Source organism: Panthera pardus, unplaced genomic scaffold (assembly GCF_024362965.1).
Source record: "Panthera pardus isolate Hobbes unplaced genomic scaffold, ASM2436296v1 HiC_scaffold_22, whole genome shotgun sequence".
Classification (NCBI taxonomy): domain Eukaryota; kingdom Metazoa; phylum Chordata; class Mammalia; order Carnivora; family Felidae; genus Panthera; species Panthera pardus.
The window spans coordinates 16302082-16329338 of NW_026526788.1; the positions used below are offsets into that span (position 1 = coordinate 16302082).

The 27257-nt window shown below is 38.0% G+C and overlaps 1 protein-coding gene across 16 annotated transcripts in view; it reads right to left on the reverse strand.

The window, feature by feature from the left end:
• Positions 1 to 27257, reverse strand: part of PCDH15 (protocadherin related 15) — a 1681879-nt gene that overhangs the window by 662566 nt on the left and 992056 nt on the right. For 11 of the 16 annotated variants that reach the window (XR_008425054.1, XR_008425055.1, XR_008425056.1 and 8 more), the window contains 2 exons: positions 9221 to 9235; positions 8643 to 8708 (listed from right to left, as the gene is read on the reverse strand). Coding sequence is in view for 13 of the 16 variants with exons in the window: in XM_053910276.1 (XP_053766251.1) it covers positions 8643 to 8708; positions 9221 to 9235 (81 nt within the window). In the remaining 3 variants the exon portion in view is untranslated. The remainder of the gene's footprint in view (positions 1 to 8642; positions 8709 to 9220; positions 9236 to 27257) is intronic. The other 5 variants (XM_053910280.1, XM_053910279.1, XM_053910281.1 and 2 more) reach the window with 1 other exon arrangement.

The following is a 27257-nucleotide window of genomic DNA, read 5'->3' on the forward strand; positions in this document are numbered from 1 at the left end:
CGTTACTCCAGCCTCTGGCAAACCCACTACATATTGGGTGCTATTCAGTCAACAGACAAGCAAAAAAAAAAAAAAATCATAAATGAAACATTAATATATGATTTAATGTCAATAAAATTCTAGATAACTTGAGATAAGTAACAACCTATTTCCTTAATGCTTAGAAACTTTCCTATTTACTTATCATTTCAGTTATATATTCAGAAGGTTTGCAGCTGCTGACCTTTTAGAAAATGATTCTTTGGCACAAATGAAAAGAAGCAGAATGCCTCATTGCATATATAGCTTCACCAGTAATGAACAGAGCCAAATTGTTTTCTCTTATGACAGTTGTCTTATAGGCGCAATTAGAGGATTAAAATACATGAGGAATTGAACACGATTTTTTTTTTTTACATCAACTTAGGTCTGATATTGGCAAATGGATTTTGGATAGCTTAATTTAACTCCTTTATAATTTATGGAAAAAAACCTCTTTCCTCATCTCTATGTTCTTTTCTCACCGGAAACAACTCAGAATGACTCGTTGAAGACTGGGTGAAATAAGCAATAAAATGACAATAAAGGAATCTGTGATCATGCTTTCGGTCCTATGCAACATCCAGAAGCAATCTAGCCCGAAGACCACTAATGTCTTATAAAAATATGTAAGTTTTTTGTCAGTTAAGAATCAAGTTAGGATGTTATAAATTACAGAAAAGAAAATATTTTTCCTATTTATCCAGAAGACACAAAAACCGTCATACAAGGCTGAAGATCAATTGTTTGATGTCAGCACTGATGATCTTACATGACCCCATACAAAACGTTAGTCTTATTTTAGTATTTTATAAGCTTGTGCCGTCACCCATTAATTTCCCCTAATTTTTGAGCTTCTATTATTGCTACACTTGCTGTGTTTCATAGCGTATAGTAGAGAGTCCGCTGCATTTTGTTTGTTTTCGTTTGTTTTCAATTTGGATTTAGCAATTAAGACTTCAAAGAAAGAGACACTGTTTCCACTAGCAATGAGACAACAGTGCAAAACAGAGACGGAATTAAAGCGCCTGCAGAAAGTAGCTGTTGAGAACTAACCCTCTCCTAAGACATATTCACTTGATTTTCCCTCCCCTTGTTTTCATGAGTAAAGCTCCATACAACTTCCAAAAGCTTAATATCTCAGAAGGTATCTTGGAATTCAGATTTTATTTAATATATAAATTATGTTGGCAACTCTCAGTCGTTACGCTTATTTGAAATAACCAAAAGAATTATTTATCATAGAACTGATAGAAGGAGAGATAGGCACAGAGAGACAGAGAGTTAAATCCAGGGACATCTTAAGCCAGTGTCCTAGTTCTGACGCATTGCAAGAAGCATGGCCCAGGGACAGGCCCAGATAAGAAATTCAATCTTTAACACCATTTCTTCAACTATTTACAAGAGCCAAGGACTCTGTCTGTGACAACTTATTACTGAAACATTCTGCATCTACTACGCACGTCCAGCAGCCACCACTTCTTGGGAGTCTCTCACTATACCCGAATAGAACACAGTCATCCAGGCTACCTGACACCGGCCATGTTGGTTCCTTAGTTTCCTCTGTCCTGAATACCTCCTGCAGTCTCACATCTGTGGTTCAACTCATCTATCATGTGCTACTCTACAGAGTCAACCCTTCTTCCCCTCAGATTGTAAAAACCTTCAGCCAGTGTGGACTCTTTTCTCTTTGGGGAATGAAGGAGAATAAATTAAAAATGGGCAAAACATTTGAATGAACATCTGGATGCCAAAGATTTTTATCACATCACACATTGTTTATACTTTGGGAATGTTCATTAAAACACTGTTGGTTATTTGAAGATTTTGTGTCTATGAGTGTAAGCAAGGTTTTGCTTTTGTTTTGTTTGCTTTTGTCTCCCTGGGAATGTGTGTGATTCCCCTTGAAAACCTTTGGAGGTGTGCAGAGCAGAGTTTGACTAACTCCTTCTGATAAACTAAAGTGCATGCAATTGGCAACTACAGGGAAAGAGAAACATCAACAAAAAATGTAATATCCTCCTCTAAGCCTAGTGGTTTTGACAATGGAAGGAAAAGAACACTGAGGAACTCCTAAATACCTCTCAATACCGTGACTGTCTCAAGTAAAGGACCAACTTCTACACCCCTTCCTCCTCTACCCTAACTGCATACTTGGACCAGAGCCACTCTGGGGAAGCGGTGACCAACTGAAGTCACCGCTTCTTTCTGTGGCCTCCTCTCCCTTTCAGGAAGCAGGTAGGGGTTTGTAATCCTCAACCTCACTCATACCCTGACTCTCGAATGCTCCCTGAGAGTGAAAAGGGAACTCCCCATTGAGTCAGCTGTGGCATCCTTTGTTGGCGGCTGCTTTCAAACTATACATTCAGCGTCACTCTTCATTTCTCAAATTTGCTCTCAGCTCACAATATCTTTTTGACTTTAAATCTATAAAGGGCCTTTAGGATGGGCTTTAATCCCTCACTTAAAACCCCTTTGCCTCTGAATCTTTCCATTTTTTGTACAATCACAGTGTTACATGATTTAACCATGACTTAAAACCATTTTCTGGTCCCCTTGCCTCAGTTGTGCCTATGGATCTGTCCAGTTCCTAAGGATAAGCCCAAACTGGATGTACTAAAACCTGTCTGGAAGCCATGCCACAGTTCCTGTACAACAGCTGGCACTTGAGGACAGACTGTCAATGGTTCTGGTATAACTGCTCCTCCTCCTTCCTTCCAGTACAGACTCAGTGCCACAAACAGCTAAGAGTCCGTTGAACCTAGAACATATATTTCCAGAAAGATTTTTAAAGACGTCTTTAGAGCCATGTTATTTACAACAAAAAATGAAAGGGACATACAGAGATTTCCTATATACACCATATCCTCTCACACACATAGCCTACTCCATTATCAAAATCACTCATCAGAATGGTACTTTTTTAGAAATTAAGGATAAGCTTACAGTGACACATCATAATGATCCAAAGTCTATAGTTTACCTTAGGGTTCACTCTTGGTTTTATACATTCTATGGGTTTGAACAAATGTATGATGACATAAATCCATCATTAGAATATCATATAGAGTATTTTCCACCAAAAAAATATCCTCTGTGTAATGCTTATTTATCTCTCTCCCACTCACCCTCAGACTCTACTGAACTTTGTATTTTCTCTGTAATTTTGCCTTTTCAAGAATGTCTCCATACTTTTGTATTTCCAGTTGGAATAATACATATGTAGACTTTTCAGATTGGCTTCTTTCACTTAGGTATGTGTATTTAGGATTTCTCCATGTCTACAAATAAACTTTAAAACATAGACTGTAACAAGAGACAAGGAAGAACACTAAATAATCATAAAGAAAACAATCCAACAAGAAGGGATAACAATTATAAACATTTATGCTCCCAATAAGAGAGCAATGGGTAGATCATCCAAACAGAAACTCAACAAAGAAACAGTATCTTTTTTCTATCTTCCTTCCTTCCTTCCTTCCTTCCTTCCTTCCTTCCTTCCTTTTTTGAAACAGTCTCTTTGAATGACATATTGGATTAGACGGATCTAACAAATATATTCAGAACACTCCATCCTACACATTCTTTTCAAGTGCACATGGAAAATTATCCAGAATATACCACATGTTAGGCCACAAAACAAGGCTCAACAAATTCAAAAAGATCAAAGTCATATTATGCATCTTTTCTGACTAAAACAATATGAAACTAGAAATCAACTATAGAAAAAATTTGGAAAGAACACAAAAACATAGAGGTTAAATAACATGCTATTTAACAATGAATGGGTCAACCGAGAAATCAAGGAGAAAATTAAAAAAAAATACAGGGAGACAGAGGAAATGAAAACATAATGGTCTGAAATATTTGGGATGCAGCAAAAGCTACTCAAGAGGAAAATTTAGAGCAATATGTGTCCACCTCAAGAAGCAAAATCAATTTCAAATAACAGCCTAACCTTACACATAAAGGAACTAAAAAAACAAGGATGAATGAAACTCAAACCAGTAGAAGGAAGGAAATAGTAAGGATTAAAGCAAAAATAAACAAAATCGAAACTAAACAAACTATCAAACAAAACAACAATAGAACAGATCAATCAAACCAGGACCTGGTTCTTTGAAAATAACAAAATTAATAAACCTTTAGCCAGACTCATTAAGAGAGAGAGAGAGAGAGAGAGCGCTCAAATAAACAAAATCAGAAATGAAAAAGGAGACATAACTGACATCATAGAAATACAAAGGACTTTGAGAATATTATGAAAAAAAATATATACCAACAATTGGATAACCTACAGCTAACATAATACTCAGTGGTGAAAACTGAAAGCTTTCCCTCTAAGATCAGGAACAAAACAAGGATGCCCACTCTCACCACTTTTTTTCAACATAGTACTAGAAGTCCTAGCCATAACAATCAGGCAAGAAAAAGGAACAAAAGGCATTAAAATTGGTAAGGAAGGAAAAAAAAACTTTCACTATTTGTATATGACATGATAATATTTATAGAAAACACTAAAGACTCCACCAAAAATCGAGAACTGATAAGTGAATTCAGTAAAGTTGTGGGATGCCAAATCAACATACAAAAGTCCATTACATTTCTATACCCTAATAATGAAGTAGTAGAAAGAGAAAGTAAGAAAACAATCCCATTTACAATTGCATCAAAAATAATAAAATATCTAGGGATAAACTTATCCAAGGAGATGAAAGACCTATACTCTGAAACTGTAAAACACTGATGAAAGAAACTGAGGACAACACAAACAAATGGAAATATGTTCCATGTTCATAGAATGGGAAAAAAATGTTAAAATGTCTATACTGCCCAAACAAACAAACAAAATAAGCCAAAAAAACAGACTCTTAACTACAGAGAACAAACCAATAGTTACCGGAGGGGAGGTGGGTGGGGAAATGGGTGAAAGAGGTGATGGGTATTAAGAACACACTTATTTTGATAAGTACTGGGTAATGTATAGCACAGCTAAATTGGTACATTATCCACCTGAAACTAATATAATTGGTTAATTATACTGGAATTAAAAAAAAAAAAACAAGAATAGGTTTTTCCACGCTTTTCTTGGCTCGTCAGCTCTTTATTTTTATCCCTACATTTGTCTGAATGTAGCACAGTTTATCCACTCACTTACTGAAGGACATCTTGTTTGCTTCCAAGTTTTAGAAATTATACATTAAAAAAAAAATTTAAAAAGGGGCGCCTGGGTGGCTCAGTCGGTTAAGCGTCCGACTTCGGCTCAGGTCACGATCTCTCAGTCCGTGAGTTCGAGCCCCGCGTCGGGCTCTGTGCTGACGGCTCAGAGCCTGGAGCCTGTTTCAGAGTCTGTGTCTCCCTCTCTCTCTGACCCTCCCCCGTTCATGCTCTGTCTCTCTCTGTCTCAAAAATAAATAAACGTTAAAAAAAAAAAAGAAATTAGAGATAAAGTTGCTATAAACATCCATGTGTAGGCTTTTGTGGGGACAAAAGTTTTCCAGAAAGAATTTGTAGATATTCTTATTTTATTAAATAAGAGAATATGTCCTAAGTCTGTTTCTCCATATGCATTCTCCCTTCTAAATGTAACTGCACATTAAACATGCCATGCCCACCACCTCAAGGCTTTTCTCATGGTTGTCAGGGGCCAGCACATGTCCATTTATGTGTTGACATTGTGTCCTTAAAGCATAACTTCTGTTTTTCTATAGTTATCTTGGTTCAGGTCGAGAGTTATATGAAGAATCTGTTATCAATATTCTGTTGAGAACAATGATCAAAGAGGGGAAGAATCTGACAGAGCCCAGGGTTACAAAGAAGTTTATGGATCTTTACCTATTACAGTTTTTATCTTTCAAACATACACGTTTGTGAAAATGCAATTATAATGCGTATTCACAACGAGGAAATAGTCCCATCCCACGCAGTATAAAAGTTGTGAAAGATGCAGGTGCATGTGACAAATAACGGACATTCTATATATGGACCTCAACGACTTACATAAGAACATTAAGTATAGACTTAAAAAGAAAAGTAAGCTACTAAAAGCTATACTTCAGTGGGAAGAGGTCTTTAGCAATAGATATTATTTACCTGCAGTCATTAATAAAGTAAACCACAGGCAAGCTGACACACGATAGACTTACCAGTTTGACTTAAGAAAGGATTTGTTCTTTAAAATGAGTGTTTATGAAACCGGTAAAATCAAATATCCCCAGGTTTTATTACAACCAATTAAAAACTGGTGGGGAAGAGAAATTAAGAGAGGTTAAGAGCAGGATCAGAATTAACTGTCTTACTGTAAGTTCCTTAGATAGACTGAAGAAAAATATAGGACACGCTTTCATACGCTGCTTCCTTCAGACATTCAAGACAAGATGGCGGCATACCGCATTATAATCTCTGGCAGAGGTTCACTGGATCATATTTTTAGAAGTTTAATGTAAAACAAAAATGCAAACATTTAGTCTCCAGACAAGTATTTATATTGCTTGTGATGACACTCAAGTAACTTTGGCAGCATTCTGAGTAGTTGGCAGTTTCTACAAAATATGCCAATTAAAGAACACAACGTTACTACGCTGAATCATGTCACATTCTTCTAGAACGCAAATATTGAACGTCTACCACATGCAGTACACAGCACTCTGTGGCAAGGGCTTCCCAGAGTTCCTGATCCTTTGAAAGTGGGATCTAGTCCACACAGGGGGGAGGTAAAATAGCACCATCATTACTGTCTATAATCACCTGTTTGGCAAATAATCTCTGTAAAGGATCACGTGTTAAAACGAAATTATTTAGTAAAATTAAGTGTTTTAGTTCAACTCAGCTTGTAAGTTCAAGTTAATTGTGAACCACAGGGAAACGAAAATAGAGAGTGGTCTCCTATCATGTTTTTTCTTTTTGGTCTTTGGTTTAAAAGGCCAACTGTTTTCCTTGGAGAATATTTAGAAAATACGGATTTGATTTTGAAATATTACAGATTTGTATTTGGAAAATAGTTAATGATATATAAACCATAATTTTCTACATGGGCAAAAGAAAATTTTCCTGATATAGCGTTTTCACGTATTTTTTATTTTCTATAAACACATCTAAGATTTACTTCCAGTTTATTCAAATATATCATAATAACTCATTAACTTCATATGCTTTCATGCTCAATATATACTGGACATTTAAAAATAATGAAAACATCCAAATTTTTGTGGTATTTTTAAGTGTTGCTAAAATTTAGTATAGGTAATTAAGTTTGTTTAAATGGAGACCAGCAATGCTGTGGACATTTTTGGATGATTCCAAAGGATATGGAAAAAGAAGAAAAAAAAATCATGCCAACTCTTCAAAGGGGTAAGGGAATGTTTTATTTTAATGTTTATTTATTTATTTTGAGACAGACAGAGAGAGAGAGAGAGAGAGAGAGAGAGAGAGAGAGGTGGAGAGAGAGGAAGAGAGAATCCCAAGAAGGCTCTGTGGTGTCAGTGCAGAGCCCAATGCAGGGTTCATCCTATGAGCCAGGAGATCATGACTTGAACAGAAATCAAGTCAGATGCTCAATCAACTGAGCCACTCAGGCACCTCTAAAGGAATGCTTCTAATACAGCACAATGAAGGTATTACATATGTTATAGAATTTTCAGAATATATGTAGGGTTAAATTCCAGGAAAAATGTCATTCTGTAATAAGCCAATTGACATAACTCCTTTATATGTGTGTGTGTATATATATGAATATTTATTTATTTATTGAACTGGAAAACAGACTGCTTCCAATAGACACAAAGTACAAAGGGAACAAGCCCCATGGAAGGTCCATCACAGAATTAGTAGTCAAACTGAGCCTCCTAGCACATTCTCTCACTTACACTAGTTTGAAATAGAAACCAAGACTTGAGAGATACCGTTTTACTGCAACCTAACAGAAAAGAATCTGTAAACACACTGAAGTTTAAAAGGCTAAGAGAGCGTTGCAGAACAAAGCACCAGCTGTATTTATTTTTGGTTTTGATAAGGAAAAGTACTTTCTGAAGAACTTAGTATGGATTCCCTATTACTTAATGATGGCAGACCAACTGAGCGAACACTCAAGCTTCTTCCTCTGCTCTCAGAACCTTCGTCAGGTTCTCTCTTCCCAAGGATTTTCAGTTCTCCCGATAACCATTCCTGTATCACCATGTCTAGTGGGCTATAAGGGTAATCCTTACCAGATTCCCACCAGCGTAAGCTGCCAGGGGAAGGCTTACCTTTCGGTAGACTTCTTTTGGAGGGATGCAATGTGTCTTATTTAGGTGAGTAGATGTTTGTGTGGGTGACAGTCAACTCTACCTAGTGACAAAGAAAGACCCCAGCCATATCTGGATTCACTCTTGGGACTGACTGGGTGCAGTGACTCCTTTACAGTCAAGACTATGCAACCTTTCCAGTCACGGAAGTGTCTCTTGATCCAGGTAAAGCATTTTGCGCGTGTGGCCCAATTTAAACTCATACACGGAAGAAATTAGGGGAGCACTATTTGTAGATTTGGGTTAACTTCATTTAGTACTTCCACATGTAACAAATCTAGGGTTGAAAGGGGAAGAAATCCCTCTTGGACAGGTCATTTGTAAAACATGAAGCTCACTCACCGTTCCGGCTTTCTTCATCAATGGCAACTATGGTGGCTGGCGGTCCTCCCCTAGCTAGTTTGCAATCTAAGGAGAGAAAACAACCATACGTAAGAAGTAACAATTGCACGAGCATTAACCTTGAGATCAAATTCACTGGGATATATATTGATATTTTAAAAGAAAAATCCCACAAATTGATATGCATCATTACTTTTAATATTTTATATTAAATTTTTTTTCAGAACAACCACAGAGACCCCTTACAACATCATAACACGTTCACTTTGTGCACCACCAAACTACTCAAATCTTATGGAGAAAACACCAGCAGAGACCACTGGAGAGCAGAAGTCCTTCAGGGCAGAGATAATGGGATGGTAATTTAACCCAAAGAAATAACATAAAGGAATGATTAACAAGGATAAATTGTAATTAAAGCTTCACAACAGAAACAAACATAATTGGACTTTAATTGTGATAAAGGGTCTAATTAAAGGGAGTGAATAGAATTTTAATAATGTTCTAAAGAGAATAAAACAAAGACAGACAAGCAATGTTCATGAGGTTGTTTGGCATTTTTATTTTTGTCATCTTACCCTCATATTGCCAGTCTGGAGTCAAAAGTATAGAGTCATCAATGGAAGCAGAGCAGAAAAATGGAAGAAAGAAAGGAAGAAAGAATAGATGTACATATTTAGTGTGGATTGAAAGATATAAATAGCACTATATAATAACAGATACATCACATAATAACTTCCAGAAAAGATATACATAAAATCCTGGTATCAGATTTTTTAATCCTAATATAACATTAACACATTAACTTGATAATATGTCATTAGCATATTGAAAAATTACTATTATGGATAGAGTTGAAAAAACATAAAGTACATTTATAGGTTTCCTATGAAAAGGTACATACAAATTAATTATGAACAGTCTAGTATCCCTATGTTGAATGAATGTTAAGATTAGTGCCTGTCAATCAGTAGAGATGACTAATTTGTTATTTCAAACGCTACTAATATCTTTTCAAGAATCTAAGGATAAGGAACATAAAAATAGTGTCATGAGCTACAATATGAATGACCATTAAAATAGGAAAGCTTTGCCAGCAAGATGTCAAATGTCCACTTCTGGGGTGTAAACCACACTTTTAGGAGGTACTCAGTAGGCCTGATGAGGCTGTGTTATGCAGTTAAATATCTATGGCACACTCCTGTGACTGCAGCATAAATCACATTTGCTTAATGTCATCCAAGCACGTGTGTCATTGGGTAGATTTCAAGGTTTTTCATTCATTCATGCATTCATTCATTCACTCAAATTCTATGTATTATGTGCATATACATGAACAATAGAACCTTTGGCAAGCACTACTCTATATTGTGAGGTACGTGCTCTCTCGCGTGAATCTCAATATCTCGGAGATTTCCAGTATTTTTCTTTCCATCCTTGTCAATATTGAAGGGGTTTGAAGTCACACCATTGTTAGGTCTAAAATATCTCATGTCCACTACACTTCTCCACCCCAACATAAGACAAGTGCTCACTGTTTGTCACCCCTACTCTTGCAATGGTTACCTCACCACTTCCCAGAAGCTTTGTTCTCACTCTGTGTTCATCCATTCTTCCCATCAGAATTACTTTCATGCACCCAAATCAAAGGTAACATAATAGCACATCTCTGCACAAAACCTTACATGTTTCCTTTGGAGTAAAGAAAAAAAAATTCTTATGATACCATTGAAAGATTCTCAAACAGAAATGCTTTAGGATAATGTTTCAAAAGATGTCAAGTCTCAACATGGTTCACTTAGAATTAAGCCCTGTGCCCATCAGCCATATCAGACCCCTTTACTCTTGCTGGGACCTATTCTGTATTTTGAGGGAAGTTCTGCTACCTGAATTCATTTCTGTCTCTCTTCTGTCCAGAATATTTCCGCTTCTTTCTTTCTTTCTTTCTTTCTTTCTTTCTTTCTTTCTTTCTTTCTTTCTTTCTTTCTTTCTTTCTCTCTCCCTCCCTCCCTCCCTCCCTTCCTCTCTTTCCCTTTTTTTCCTTTCTTTCTTTTTCTCTTTCTTGATGGCACAAGATTTCTCCTGTTTTATGAGAACTTGCCCACACCCCCAGTCAGAATTTATCTCCCACCTCATGTTCTCATAATATTTTGTTCATCTGGCATTGTATTCTTGTATGTATTCAAACATTATTCATTTGATTAGTCAAATCTGTAGATGAATTACTGTGAACATGGGAATATAAAATTAACAGCTCCTTTCTTCTAGGGTCTCAGGTGAAAAAGGTTAGAGACCAGCTAGAACAAAGACGCATAACCTACTACACAGGTGTAGTACAATGTGGTATTTGTGGAGTCAATTCCTTAATAAGTTCATGGACAACATAAGTGGATAGGAGATACACAAGAAGGAGGAGGTGATCTGTGGAGAAGAGAATAAAGGAAACCTGACCAATTCTTACCAGGCACAGTTCTTGGATTACCAAACATCTCTTCTGTTTGTCTTTTACAGAGTAGTTACTTTTCAAGACTATTCCTTCGTCAGGCGGCTACCATTATATGTATGGATACACTTTCTCTACTCAGCTAAGCCAAATGCGACTCCCCATTCCCAACCCTACCTAAATGCCTTACCCTCTCTACCCTCAGTCCATTCTCTAGTCACAACCACCCAAATTTGTGTTTTCTCTGCCATCTGCTCAAATGCCCTTTGTCCTCTTCTTCCCCTGGTTGACCTCTATTTCTCTTTAGAAAACCTGGCAAGGCATCACCTCACTAGAAGATCTTCCTCATTGCTGGTTAGATTAAATGCCTCTTCTCTGTATTCCTTCAGTGCACACTATATTCCACTGGATAAATTACCCCACTGAAAAAAATCAGTGTGTCTTTCTCACAAGAACTCCTTCAGACCAAAGTTGCATCACATTCATCTTAGAAACCATCGTATTTATAATATTCAAACCTTAGTACTCTTAGTACTCTCTCTTAAGACTTGGTCCTAAAAGAACGTGTGTTGATTTTTTCTGAACTACACTCTGGCCAGCTACAACCTCCCATTGAACATGAGAGATGCCGAGAAATCTGTGTTCTCACTATGTCCCCAGCAGCACAAACAGCCCAGGCATAGAGGCCCAGCTGTGGTTCCTCCCTGTCAGTCCCCATTAGGAGACTTTCCCTAAGCTTTCTTTTCCAGCAGGCTCCACCCCTCCCCCAGTAAGATGTTCTCATGTCTAAAAAGTGCTTTATTTGAGATCAAACCAAAAGTAATTTAACATTTTTAGACCGCAATATTAATGAAGAGAGACTAGTAGGTTTCTAAAAAGAATACATTAATAGCATTGTTAACAACAGCTAAAATATTTGTTTTGGAATCATGCATTCATGAAAGCATAACTGATTAGTTTTGAAATGCACAAAAATATTTTCTTTTTTTTTTTTTCCCACCCCCTCACAAAAATATTTTCAATATTGAAGTATATTCAGAATTGTCTTGAAAAGAAAGTGATCTGGGTGGAATGCCCAGTAATGTACTTTCTACTCAAAATATCAAAATGGAGATCAAAATGAAGACTAGAAAGCATTTTGGGGGCTGAATGATAGTGTTCTCTATGGTCCATGGATAATTTGTCCACCACATGAAAGGCAGGTTAGCTGATGACGTTCTACTTTGGAAATGGACTTCCCTAATCTATTTAATTTCATCCTTGACTGTCCTGGTTAAGTCACAAATTCATTGTTTTTCATGCCTCAAATTTCTAACCTCTTAGGCCCCTACCTGATTCCCATATCCAATTTATTGTAAAGTGCAGGATATGAATACAAATGCCTGAATGCTCAGTGTGATTTATTCCTGCAAATTTGTCATCAAGCTAAAAATAAGCCATATATTTTTAAATAATCTCATGCAACAAGTTGGATTTAAAATGCAAAGAGAAGGATAAGGCTAGAATGTATTATACTAAGTGAAACAAGTCAGTCAGAGACAAATACCGTATGATTTCAGTCATATGAGGAATTTAAACAAAACAGATGAACATGTAGGGTTGGGGAAGAAGAGAGGGAAACAGACCACAAGAGACTCTTAAGAATGGAGAACAAATGGAAGGTTGACAGACGGAGGGGGTGGGGGATGGGCTAAATGGGTGATGGGCATTAAGGAGGGCACTTGTTAGGATGAGCACTGGGGGTTGTGTGTAAGTGATGAAACACTGAATTCTACTCCTGAAACCAGTATTGCACTATGTTAACTAAACAGAATTCAAATTAAAAAAAATATATAATAGGGGTGCCTGAGTGGCTCAGTTAGTTAAGTGTCTAACTCTTGATTTGGGCTCAGGTCATGATCTTACAGTTCATGGGATCGAGCCCCACATCAGACTCTGTGCTGACAGTGCACAGCCTACTTGGAATTCTCTTTCTCTCCCTCTGCCCCTCTCCCCTGTTTGCACGTGCTCTCTCTCTCAAAAATAATAAATATTTTTTAAAAACTAAAACTAACTAAATAAATAGATAAATCCCAAAAGGAAGTATTAGAAAAATATGCAATGACTTGGTTTCAAAGGCACTACACGTGTGATATGCTATTCTTATTGTGGCCTGGAGCTCAGAGCGTGCATCTGATGGACCACAGAAAGGCAATAATCCAAACTTGTCTACACATGCTCATTCCTCACAGGGAGTGAGAACAGCCAGGAAAACCCCATTCCCACTGCAGCCTATGCTCAAAATGTTCTTTTAAGGTCAAACATTGTGTTTTCAATAAAATTTCAAGCCTATTGACTTGGCTTTTTGCATATATTAATATTGTAATTGCCTTGGCCATGTCGATACCTTGCATATTGTGTTTCCTGTAGACCTCTCTTCTGAGTCTGGGCCCTGCTGCCCAACCAACACCTACACTTGCAATTTCACAGGTGCCTTAAATGTACTGCTCCCCTGAGCCCACACCTGGCATCTTCCCGCCCGCGTTATTTCAGCGAATAGCACAACTGTGCACCAAGCTGCATAAACCAGAAAGCAGAGGGTCACCTGTGAGCCTTCCCATTTCCCTCAGGCGCCTAGACTGAACCCATCAATGAGCCTTGAATTTAATTCCTACAGAAAAACTTTTCATATCTACCTGCTGCTTTCAGTCTCCAGTGTCACCACACTGATCCGATCTCTTACTCATCAAATACATTTTCCTAACTACTTTCCCTATGGACACTCTTGCCCCACTCTTTAATTTTCTCTGTATCCACAGTGATCTTTTTATAAGTAGCAACTGACTTACCTTTTCATGATCTGTCATTGCTTTCAGGTTAAAACTTTTTATGACCTACTACCTTCTGCATGATTTTAGAATGAAAACCAAAATACATGGCTTCCAAGGTGCTATGTGATATGCCCCCCCTCCTTTCTTTCCTGTCTTGTCTGTTTCCGAGTTCTCACTTGCTCTCAGCATTCCAGACAAATGTTTTTCTTTTCCTTAATCATTCTATGTTCCACCATGAGCTACCTCAAGACCCTTACATATTACAGTATTTCTTATTTCTCATCTTTACTCTCAGCCCATCATTTACTTGTATATCTTTTAGATTCTGGTATATTCTTTAGTTTCTCAAAGAAACCATGCCTGACCCTGAGCTTCTCTGATGTATATACTCCCATCGCTCTGCCTTCTAGAACCAGTTTATGAATATATGATGACTCACTTACAGATCTTACTTCTATTCCTCAGGGTTGTGTCCCAAGGACAAATTTTCTAGAACATAATTGATTCTCAGCAGTTATTTACTGAATGCAGAAATTTATGGCTTCAATCAAATTTATAAAAATTAAAAAAAATAAAACTCTATAACTGAATCTTTTTTATTTTTCTTAAATGTTTATTTATTTTTGAGAGAGAGCACGAAAGGGGGAGAGGCAGGAAGAGGGGGACAGAGGATCCCAAGCAGGCTCCTTGCTTACAGCAGTGAGTCCGATGTGGGGCTTGAACTCACAAACTGTGAGATCATGACCTGAGCCGGAGTCGGAAGCTTAATCGACTGAGCCACCCAGGTGCCCCGTCCCCCTTCTTTATTTAATATTTGAAATATTCTCATAAACAAGTAATGCAGAAGAAATGAACAACAAACTAATGGTCTAAAGACAGGATCATTAAGGCTACCTCACCAGAAGTGTGAGGGGAGAGGATGTGCTACTCAAAATATGCCACTTGGGCATCCAGAGGTGAAGGCAATAGAGACCCAGTGGATTCAGGAAAAGCTTTTTTTAACCTTCCTTTTTATAGTGTAAAGAAATTAGAAAGGGGGCCTATGCCAGCAAGAGAGTTATTACCAGAGATACTTTTTTCATTGGAGAGACTTATCTGCATGTCAAGGCAAACATTTGTTTACCAAAAATTTCCTCTTCACATCTTCTTATGAATTGCCTTCTTACCCTTTGAAGCCCTGACCCCTGTCCATTTCCTTAGGCCAGGATGGTGTGTATATAAGCCTCAACTGCCTGGCTGCCTTTTAGTCTCATATCTTTGTGAGTAATTTTGTTTTTCTCCTGTTAATTTGTATATTTTATTACAAGGTGTCTCAGTCAAGGACTTAGGGAGGAAGAGGAAAATGAATTTCCCCCCCTACACTTGAATAATCTACCATTGAGTAAAGAAGGTAAGAGAGGAATTACACAGCACTTTGAGATTCTGTGGGGGTAGTAACAGAAGACCATGGAGGGTTGAGAATACCAGAGAAAGGGGCGTAAAGAGAAGGGAGGAGAAGACTTTCACTTTCCTCCAACTGACTGTAATTTCTGTTAGAATTTTACATGGCAAAAAATCATGGAGCAAGATCACAACAAGATCCTAAGAGCAAGATGTGTTCCAAGGTCTTTCATGACGTGGTCAAAATGCACTTGAAGAAATAAAACTCCAAGACTTCAGATACCAAATCTTTTACGACATCAAAAGTCACAAATACTTTTGTGTCACCTTAGAATCTTTATGCAGGTATTTCTTTACCAGCTGTCTATGATTATCAGGGAATTATTCTATCCCCCAGCAGAGCATTTGACATGTTACAATCTTCATTTAACATATTGGTGGAACTATGGACTAACCTTCTTCATGAAAAATAGATAAAAGAAATAGCCCATCAAATTCTTTATACTAGTCATTTGAAATCTTTTGGGGGAGTGATTTCAGATAATAATAGAATTTATTCTTAGTATAATAAGGACATATCAGAAAACCTCCATTCAAATCCTAACTTTTGCCTTTAATAGTAATAGAATGTTCAACAGAGTATTAACCTCTTGTACCTTAGTTTATACGAATAGGAATAATAGTAAGTACAACTACCTCATAGATTTACTATGAATAAAATAATATATGGTAATTTCTAAGAATGCTCCCTTATAAAATGTACAGGCAGAATAGATACAACTTTCATTTTTACAGTATCATTATTTTGGAAGCAATATATTTATAAAGTTATTCCTATTTTTTTTCCTATGATCAAAAGACAATAGAGAATCTCTTGGCTTCCCCTACATATTCAGTGAGGGCTGATCTTATCTTTGCATGTGATCATAAAGTACATTCTCATTAAGGATAAAAGTAGTCACATGAAATGTCTCTCGTGGTTGTAGGGACAAAAATATGCTACAATTCTTATTCTACATATCAATGCAGACACACTGTCCTGTATTAAATTTACTAGACACAACTAGGATCTTTGAACCCCAGCCTAAGAAAGTAAAGGGATGCTCACAGTTACCCATGGGTCCCACTGTGGTCCTCAGATGCAATGGTGGCCAAATGATCAAGCAGAAAGGTCAAGAACAAGTTTCAGATTTCCTGAAATCCCTATTCTTCTCAACATCCCTCTGCTATCAGTTTGTCTGGACTCTCTCATTTAGAAGCTTGCATTTGTGTGTGTGTGTGTGCGCGCGCACACACACACACACACACACACACACACACACACACACACACTTTATCAGTTGCTTAGTTCCTAGCAATCTGGCCTCTCATTCAAAGGGGTGCTGTGCTCTGCTTAAATTTCATTGTACACAAATATTTTAGCTTCAATTCGCTTGTCACAAGTAGCAGCACAGGGACTACCCTCATCTTTTCTGTTGATCTTTGAAACATTAATTTCCAGGAAAATACACATAGGAGTGGCGTCAGAAGACAGAAACTTCTTGCTTTGCATTTTGATTCTCTCATCCAAAAGAAAAGGAGTTAGACGTTGAGTTATAAGATCAGTGGAACCACACTTTAAGGTGTATTATCTAAAACTATAGTCAACAAAGACATGGACTTGGCCATGACTGACGAAAAGCAAAATGAATGGATTAAACTCCAGGGCATAGTGAGTAAGTACATCATTTCCAGCTCAAGAATAGGATATGTTCTTATGATTACTCTGCCAGCATTACCACTTAGGGATTCAAATTTGACCGTGGGGGAAGCAACACATATTTTATGATGCCTTAGTGTCATTATTAATTGGATGATATAATTTGGTTAAGACGTTCCAACAACATGGTCTGGTAATGCCTACTGATGTCATTAAGGAGTATCGCTCTCCATCACTGCTTCCATTAGGACAATTTACTAGAGAGACCAGGGCTCTCTCAGCCACTGTTTTCTTCCGAAACTATTCACTTCATTCTAATTGGTCTATCAACAACAGTAGCCTTGTGCATGGATGACACTTGGTGAGAGAGGCAAACCCATTCTTAATAAGAAATTAAATGGTCTAAATAATTGAAATAAAGATAAGTCAGGGGCTGTACAACAAAGGCAGGGCAGAAAATAAATTGTCAGGGGAAGTCTGATCAGAAGATCAAGTGAATATTTTAAAGTTATTTTTGTTCACTTGAAATATGACTATACTTGATTATTTTATAATTTCATGTAAATGTATTGCCAAACATGTTAGTCTTTGCACCCAAATGTGACTTCCTTACATCTAGTTTATACTACATGAGTTAGAAGCTATTTGGGTTTTTCTTCCATTGATGGTGACAGTTTTTCCTTATTTGTGCAACCTTCCAGCAGGCAACCATGACTACATTTGGGGACTTTGGGATGTATAGAATCATTCTTGGCCCAACGTGTAATGTATAACACTGACATGAGAAGCGGCAGCCAGTATTATGGTTATGGACATGGCCTTGGGAGACAGTTAGGGTTCAACACTGGCCACGTTTTACCACTTGCTAGCTTTTGGCACCTTTAAACATTACTTAAATTCTCTATAGGCCAGTTGTATTATTGGTAAACAGAAGCTGTGTTAGAGAAGAGTTCCTGGCACACAGAGGTGTTTTAGAATTTCCTGCAAGTAAATTCTGTTCTATCCAAATGAGAAAACAACATACAAAATGTGTATATCTCCACATTTTTAAAGCGATGATTTTTGCATATTTTAACTTATGTAAGTAGCCCTTTCTTACCTTTTTGAACATTCACAAGAAAGCTGTATTGTATTAGCAGATCAAAATAGACTTATGATATGTATTTTTGAGGTGCATTTAACATGCTGGTACAGTAACAGTACATTTAATTATATGTCCACAGATTGCTAAGGAAATATAGTGATGCTAAATCATGCAAAGTTTCTCCATTTAAAAATTGTCTGAGGAATGCTTACAACTAAAATAAAAAGTCTTTTCTAATAATGTCATATACAATAAATCATGTATCCCTTCTAAGAGTTCTTTGCAGGATTTTGCTGTTATTCCAGAATCTTCCTAAAAGGCATTTTCTGATGGGTAGCCTGTGTTGCCATATTATCCACTTTGGCCTTAGGTTTTACAATTGAAATACAAAGGAGAAAAGAAGTCGTAAGTCTTTGTGTCAATGAGGAACACAAAATTATTCAAAAACACTTTACAAAAAGCGGTTAAAGATTTTAGATCTATGTTGTTTCTGAAAGCTAATTTGTTTTATTTACTAATTATTCATGAGGTAGCTCAGAGGAAATTCTCAGTCATGATTCTTACTAAGATACTCAACAAGATCAAAGGATTAAAGCTGCATGTCAACATCACTGTCTAAAACTGCATTTTCAGAGAGATTGTTCATAAGTCTTTGTTTACAGCCTGCTTTGCCTATTTAAGTCCTATTCCTGCCACAAGGTAATTATGAACACCTAAACTCTCAGTAAAAAGGCAAACTGTGGATTAAATCATGGAGACAAAATATTAATCATTTAATTACTTACACCCCGAAACACTATATCCTAGGAAATTCACATCTGTTTTCTTCTTTTTTTCCCCTAGCTTTCATGAGATATTTTGACATACAACATGTGTAACTTTAAGGTGTACAATGTGATTTGATAAACATACAGACTGTGAAATGACTGCCAGACTAAGGTCAGTTAACACCTCCATACCGCTACATCGCTTTCTTTTGTGTGTGTGATAATAACATTAAGCTTTACACTCTTAACAGCTTTCAGCATATAATCCTGTATTATTAACTGCACTCACCATGTTGTCCATCAGAGCCTCAGAAATTAGTCACCTTTGGGCTGAAAGATGGCATCCTTTGACCAATGTCTCATTTTCCAAACACTCCAGCTCCCACCAACTACATTCTACTCTGTTCCTAGGAGTTCTGTTTGTTTGTTTTTGAGGGAGAGTGAGAGACAGTAAACAGTAGGGCAGGTGCACTGAGTGGGGGAGGGGCAGAAGGAGAGACACAGAATCTTAATCAGGCTCCACACTCAGCACGGAGCCCAATGCAAGGCTTTATTTCACGACAGTGAGGTCAAGACCTGAGCTGAAAGCAAGAGACAGACACTTAACTGACTCTTGATTGGTGTCATATTTAAAAAATCATTGCCAAGACTCAGGTCAAGAACTTTTCCTTATGTTTTCTTCTAAACAGTTTTATAGTTTCAGGTCTTACATTAAAGTCTTTCATTCATCTTAAGCTAATTTCTATGGGTTGTATAATGCAGGGATCCAGTTGTATTCTTTCACAGGTGATTATTGTTTTCCAAACACCACTGATTGAAAAAACTGTTCTTTTCCCATTAGTATTCTTGGCTCTGTTGTCAAATATAAATTATGTTGGTCTATTTCTGGGCTCTCAAACTGAACCGTTGGACCATATGTCTGTTTTTTTATACCACTACCATATGGTTGTTATTATTGTAGCTTTGTAACAAAGATTGAAATCAGGTTAGATAGTGGCTCCAGCTTTGTTCTTTCTCAGAATCGCTGTGTCTATTCAGGGTCTTTTGGGTTTCCAAACAAATTTTAGGATGTCTTTTTTCTATTTCTTTTTTTAAAAATTTTTTTAAATGTTTTTTATTTATTTTTGAGACAGAGAGAGACAGAGTATGAATGGGGGAGGGGGAGAGAGAGAGGGAGACACAGAATCGGAAGCAGGCTCCAGGCTCCGAGCCATCAGCCCAGAGCCCGACGCGGGGCTCGAACTCACGGACCGCGAGATCGTGACCTGAGCCGAAGTCGGACGCTTAACCGACTGAGCCACCCAGGCGCCCCATCTTTTTTCTATTTCTGAGAAAAAGGCTATTGGAATTTTTTATAGGGATTGCACTGAATATATAAATGGCTCTGGGTAGTATGGACATTTTAATAATATTGATTCTTCTAATCTATGAACATGGGATATATTTCCATTTATTTGTAGCTTTTTCAATTTCTTTCGTCAATATGTTATACTTATCACTGTACAGGTCTTTTACCTCCTTGCTTAAATTTATTCCTGAGACTTTTATTATTTTTGATGGTATTATAAATGAGATAGTTTTGTTTTGTTTTGTTTTCTTTTTTTCTTTTCTAAGTACACTTCATGCCCAGTGCAGAGCCCAACCCAGGGCTTGAACCATGACCCTGAGATCAAGACCTGAGCTGAGATCAAGAGTTGGATGCTTAATAGACTGAGCCACCCAGATGCCTCTCTTTATTTATTTTTAATATAGTCCATTGACAGTGTATAGAAACACAACTGATTTTGCTATGTTGATGTTGTATCCTACAGTGTACTAAATTTGTTTATTCGAAAAGTTTCTTGGTGGAGTCTTTAGGCTTTTCTTGTATAAGATCTTATCACCTGAAAATAAATTTTTTCTTCTACCTTTTTGATTTGAACATCTTTTATTTATTGTTCTTGCCTAATTGCTCTGAGTAGGATTTCCAGTACTATGTTGAATAAAAATGGTGAGAGAGGGCACCTTGTCTTGATCCTGATCTTTGAGTAAATGCTTTCAGCTTTTCACTAGTGACCATGATGTCAGCTGTGGGCTTGTTGTATATGGCTTTTATTGTATTGAAATATATTCCTTGTATACCCAATTTGTTGAGATTTTTATCATGAATAAATACTGAATTTTATTAATTGTTTTCTCAGCATCTACTGAGATAACCATTTGATGTTTTTAATATTTATTTGTTATTTATTTTTGAGAGGGTTGGGAGAGAGAGAGGGTGTATTCATGTGCAGGTGTGTGGGGGAGGGGCATGGAGAGAGGGAGAGAGAATCCCAAGCAAGCTGCACGCTGTCAGCACAGAGCCCAATGTTGGGGCTCAATCCCATGACTGTGAGATCATCACCTGAGGCAAAATCAAGAGTCAGACACTTAACCTACTGAGCCACCCAGGTGCCCTGATATGTTCTAAGTTTTTATTTCTTCATGATTTGATCTTAGTAGGCTGTATGTCTCTAGGAATTTATCCATTTCTCCTAGTTTATCCAATTTGTAGGTTTGTGTACAACTGTTCACAGTAATCCATGATCCTTTGTATTTCTGCGGTGTTGTAATGTGAACTCATTCATTTATGATTTTATTTACTTAAATCTTCTATTTTCTTAGTCTAGCAAACTGTTTGACAGTTTTGCTTAACTTTTCAAAGAAACAGCCCTTAGTTTCATTGACCCTTTCTGTTTTCGATGTCCATTATTTCTGCTCCGATCTTTGTTATTTCCTTCCTTGTGCTAGCTTCGTGCTTAGTTTGTTCTTTTCTAGTCCCTTAAAGTGCATAGTTAGGTTTTTTATTTGTGATCTTTTTTTCTTAATGTAAGCAGTTTTTTGTTGTTTGTTTATGGCTTTTGCTACAGTCTTCCCATTAGCACTACATTTGCTGCATTTGATAAATTTTGGTATATTGTGTACCTGTTTTCACTTATTTTTATTTAAAAAAAATTTTTAATGTTTATTTATATTTGAGACAGAGGGAGACAGAGCACGAGTCAGAGAGGGGCGGAGAGAGAGGGAGACACAGAATCCGAAGCAGGATCCAGGCTCTGAGCTGTCAGCACAGAGTCTGATGCGGGGCTCAAACCCACGAACGGTGAGATCATGACCTGAGCCGAAGTCGGACGCTCAACCGACTGAGCCACCCAGGCACCCCACTTATTTTTAGATTAAATTTTTTTCTTTTGATTTCTTTTTTAACCTATTGTTCAGGTGTGTCTTTAATTTTCTCACATTTGTGAGCTTTCCGGTTTTCCTTTTGCTATCAATTTCTAGTTTTATACCACCATGGTCAGAAAATAAAAATACTTGGTATGATTTAAATCGTACATTTGCTAAAGTCTGTTCTGTGACCTCACAAATGGCCAATCTTGGAGAATGTTCATTGCACAAATAAGAAGACTGTGTGTTCTATTGCTGTTGGATGGAATGTGCTGTTTTTGTCTGTTAACTCCATTTAATGTAAGGTATAATTCAAGTCCAGTGTTTCTTTATGGATGTTCTGTCTGGATGATCTGTCCGTTGTTGAAAGTGGAATATTGAAGTCCCCTCTATTATTGCACTGTTGTCTATAGTCTCCTTCAGATCTTTTTATGTTTGGTTAACATATTCAGATCCTCTGATACTGGGTGCATATATAATTGCTGTAACTTCTTGTTGAATTTACCCCTTTCTTCATCATATATTGACCCTTTTTGTCCCTATTACAGTTTTTGACTTAAAGTGTATTTTGTTTGATGTAAGTATAGCTACTCACGCTCTCTTTTGGTCTCCATTTGCATGGAATATCCTTTTCCATCCCTTTTCTTTGAGTCTATATATGTCCTTGAAACTAAACTGGGTCTTTCACAAACAGCATTTGGATGGATCTTGTTTTTCAAACCACTCAGTCATTGTCTTTTGATTGGAGAATTGAATCCATTTTCCTTTAAAGTAATTATTGATACATTTGGACTTAATAGTTGCATCTGATTGTTTTCTTGCTCCCTTGTTCCTTTCATCCTCTTTTGCTTTCTTTCTAGTAATTCTTCCATTTGATATGCTTTGATTCTCTTCTCTCTTGTATATCTAGTGAAAGTTTTTACTTTTTAGTTACCATGAGGCTTACATAAAACATCTCACAGTTATATCAGTCTATTTAATGTGATCACAGCTTATCTGGAATTGCATGCAGTAATTCTACACTTTTACTATGACCCCCCCCATAATTTGCATTTCATGGCATCACAACTTACCTCTTTTATATTGTGTATCCATAACTGATTATTGTGGCTATAGTTATTTTTTTTTCTTAACGTTTTATTTATTTTTGAGACAGGGAGAGACAGAGCATGAACAGGGGAGGGTCAGAGAGAGGGAGACACAGAATCTGGAAAAGGCTGCAGGCTCTGAGCTGTCAGCACAGAGCCCGACGTGGGGCTTGAACTCACGGACTGCGCGATCATGACCTGAGTGGAAGCCCGCCGCCCAACCGACTGAGCCACCCAGGCGCCCCAGCTATAGTTATTTTTAATGCCTTTGTCCTTTGACCTTTATAATAGTTAAGTAATTAGCCCACCGCCACATTAGAGTATCAGAATATCCTTGATTATTCATGATCCTTATGGCCTTGCATTAGCGTCTGTGCATATGAGGAAGTAGATACCTCTTGTAGTCTTTACAGACTGGCTTTGGTGGGCAAAGCCCATCCAGAGCTTCTGGTGGAATCTGTGGGCAGGCTTGCCATTGGGAGTCCTTGGGTGGGCAGATGTGTGCCTGTGTCAGGAGGTGGGCAGGTCTGCTTCTTTGGTACAAGGGGACCAGCCTGATGCCTGGGTCTGTGAACATGAGCTGGAACCTGGGTTCACAGGTATGAGTTACTACTGGTGGGGGCACAGCATCTGAGTGCCCAGGGTCCAGTCCAGTACTGGGATAAGCCAGGCATCTGGATTCCTGAGGGCTGGCCTGAGGGCTGGGGCAATGGGGCCAGGCTGGTGCCAACATGAGTCTGCAGCATAGTCTGTGAGGGATGGCCAGCCAGTTGGTTCTACCCTGGCAGCCTGGTCTGCAGGAGCTGGGTCTGGATTCTAGGTCCATGGAGGCTGGCCTGGCATTGGGGTGCGTTAAAAGTCCGGGTCTGTAAAAGTCAGCCTGATCTTTGCGCGTGCCTACCTTGTGCCTAGGTGTGCAGGGGCTGATGGAGAGTGTGGTGCCACAGGAAACGGAAAACACCGGGGTAAGCTAGGAAACCCGTTTTGTGGAGGCTGCTGGAGGCCCGCCAGGTGTCAGGAGGGCCAGCTGGCACCAGTGTGGTCTGGGAGCCTGATGTATATTTTCCAGGTGTAGAAACACTTCAACAGAAAGCTGATCCACCAGAGTTACAAGATCCATTGTGTTGGAATAAGTTTGCTACTTACGTGAAATAATATGAGCTGATATTTCTGGACCCCCAGAAGAGTGTGCCAATATTGAATATTGAACTTTCTGTCTCATCACCTAGGATGTGACTGTCTGGATGCATGAAGCGTGAGAGGTGTGAGAGGAGGCAGGGGAAAGTGTGTGTCTTCACTGTGTGCTGTACACTGTTTATATACTTGAATACATAAATTATGGGAAATTCAGAAATGCTTTTCCTTTGCTTTATTTTCCCATATCTAAGTGCCAGGGAGAAAGTTGGATCTGAGGAGCCATTATCAAAGAGCAAGTCTTGAGAGTGGGATGGGTGAGGGGCTGAAGCTGAGAGTAACAGAAGAATCTAAAAAAATAACACCCCCCCACCCCCGCCAAACACCCAAGTCCTTCTTCTCTGTGTGTCTCATCTCACGATCAGGGTGCTGCCCCAGGTACAATTCCACCTGGCAGCATGATGTGCTTATGGCCATACAGCCAGAAGTCCTTCCAGAAGAAAGCTGAAAACCACAAGCTCCAAATGAATCTATGGTCTCTCCATTGTTTCACAATGAATATCAAGTGTCAGAGGGATAATGTCTCCTGTGTCAATGACTCTTAACATGATATTCTTTCACTTAACAAATAATCCCTTTCCGAATCATAAACCTTGCAGATTGACATCAAAAATGAGTCAGGGCAGTAATACAATCTGACATTTCTTGGGCAGAGAGAAAACTTCTGCTGGTAAATTTGGCAGAAGGCACTGAGGCCGTAGGTTAAAACATGCAAATGTTTGTTTCCAATGAATTCTTTCAAGAAAAGTCAGCTAGGACAATAATTTTAAATGTGGTCAAAAGAGTAAAATCATATTATTGATAAACTAATTTTTTTGGCTTGGAAGTTTTCTTTAGAGTTCTCAAAAGCTGAAAATAACAAAATATTGATGATAACTATTTTACCACCCTTGGCACTTAGAGTTGACATTTTTGACAGCTTGCTATCCACATGTACAACACACGACTAAGGAAGCTTTGTGTCCCATAGAGCTTACCACTCACAAGTTCATTTTTAGACACTCTTCTGTACAGAGGCCTGTAGTTTAGAAGGTCTGCTGCGATTAAAAAAATTTTTTTTTTACATTTATTTATTTCTGAGAGACAGAGAGAGAGACAGAGCACAAGTAGGGGAGGGGCAGAGAGAGAGGGAGACACAGAATCCGAAGCAGGCTCCAGGCTGTGAGCCATCAGCATAGAGCCTGACATGGGGCTCGAACTCATGAACAGTAAAATCATGACCTGAGCTGAAGTTATACACTCAACCGACTGAGCCACTCAGGCACCCCACAGATCTGCTGCGATTTAAGGGACCTTCTCAAGGGCAGGACTCCATATTTTATTTCTCTGTGTTTGCTCACATCACACATTTTGCCAAGAGTGAGTCCAGAGAAGACGTTATAGTTATAACTGTTTGCCTGGTTGCTTTCTAAGCTACATGGTTTCTTATTTTGCAATCAGCCCTCCTTTCCTAGCATGTCTAATGGTACACACACCGCAATTTTCTTTCTTTTTAAAATTTTTTTTAAAGTTTATTCATTTTTGAGAGAGAGAAACAGAGCACAAGTATGGGTGGGGCAGAGAGAGAGGGAGACACAGAATAGGAAGCAGGCTCCAGGCTCTGAGCTGTCAGCACAGAGCCCAATGCGGGGTTCAAACTCGTGAACCGTGAGATCATGACCTAAGCCAAAGATGGACACTTAACCGACTGAGCCACCCAGTCACCCCAAAGATTTTATTTTTAAGTAATCTCTGCACCCAACATGGGGCTCCTACCCACAAGCCCAACATCAAGAGTTGCATGCTCTACTGACTGAGCCACCCAGGTGCCCCAACACACCACAATTTTCTATAAGTGTGCAAAACTACAAACAACTACAAATAATAATACAAGTCAGAATTTCTGTTACATTAAGGGGATTTTGTTATTTCTCTCTTCAAATTAGCTCATTTGAATATGGCAATGGACCTGTTAATCTGTTGTCAGATTTTCCCCCATTCACTTTGGTCCCTCTATCATCAAGAGGTCTTTTATTTTTTCATTGTTTTTGATTCAATGACCACAGTCTGAGTCAAGAACCAGAAAATAAGATTATTATCTCCCCAAGATCCCAAATATCTATACACTAAAGGTCATGAACTTGACACTCTAGTAGAGAAAGCTCTGGACTTTCACACAGAATCAAACCTACTTTTCCATACTCTTTTTTTTAATGTTTATTTCTTTATTTTCAGAGACAGAGGGGAAGGGGGAGCAGGAGAAGTGCAGAGAAAGAGGGAGAGAGAGAATCCCACGCAGGCTCTGCACCATCAGCTCAGAGCCCAATCTGGGGCTCAAACCCATGAACAGTGAGACCATGACCTGAGCAGCAATCAAGAATCAGATGCTGAACCGACTGAGTCACCCAGATGCCCTCCATACTCTTATAATAAGATGTATTTTCTTCTTTCTTAATCCAAAATGGATTAAGAATACAAATAAATGTAGAGAATGTATGAGAAAACAGAAGTGCATAGAGGAAGTCATAATTTCAATGGGAGAGCAAGGGCAGAGAGAGTAAAAATAATTAAGAGTATATACAAGAACTCCCAAGGCATAATTGTCTGAAGCAAATAATGTTCTTCTTATGTTCTGCACTGAAATAGCTCAAGTACAGCTTCCTGGCACATTCTCCTAATTAATACTTCTGTTAATGATATTAAATTATCTTCATAATATTTAATTTATGCCAACTCTATCAATAATAGAAAAGTATACAATATATTTTAGAAAGATTTACATCCACAGGGCTTATAATAAAAACAAGTCCTAATTAAAATAAAGTGATAGTTTTGTTCAGTCAAATTGTTAAAAAAATATTAAAAGCATAAGAGCGAGGGTTGGCTAGAAAGTAAGGAAATACAGATGAGTAGATGATTTAGGGGGAGCTACAGACTTCCAAAAAAAAAAAGGAAAGAAAAAAAATGGCAAGATTGTTAAGAAAA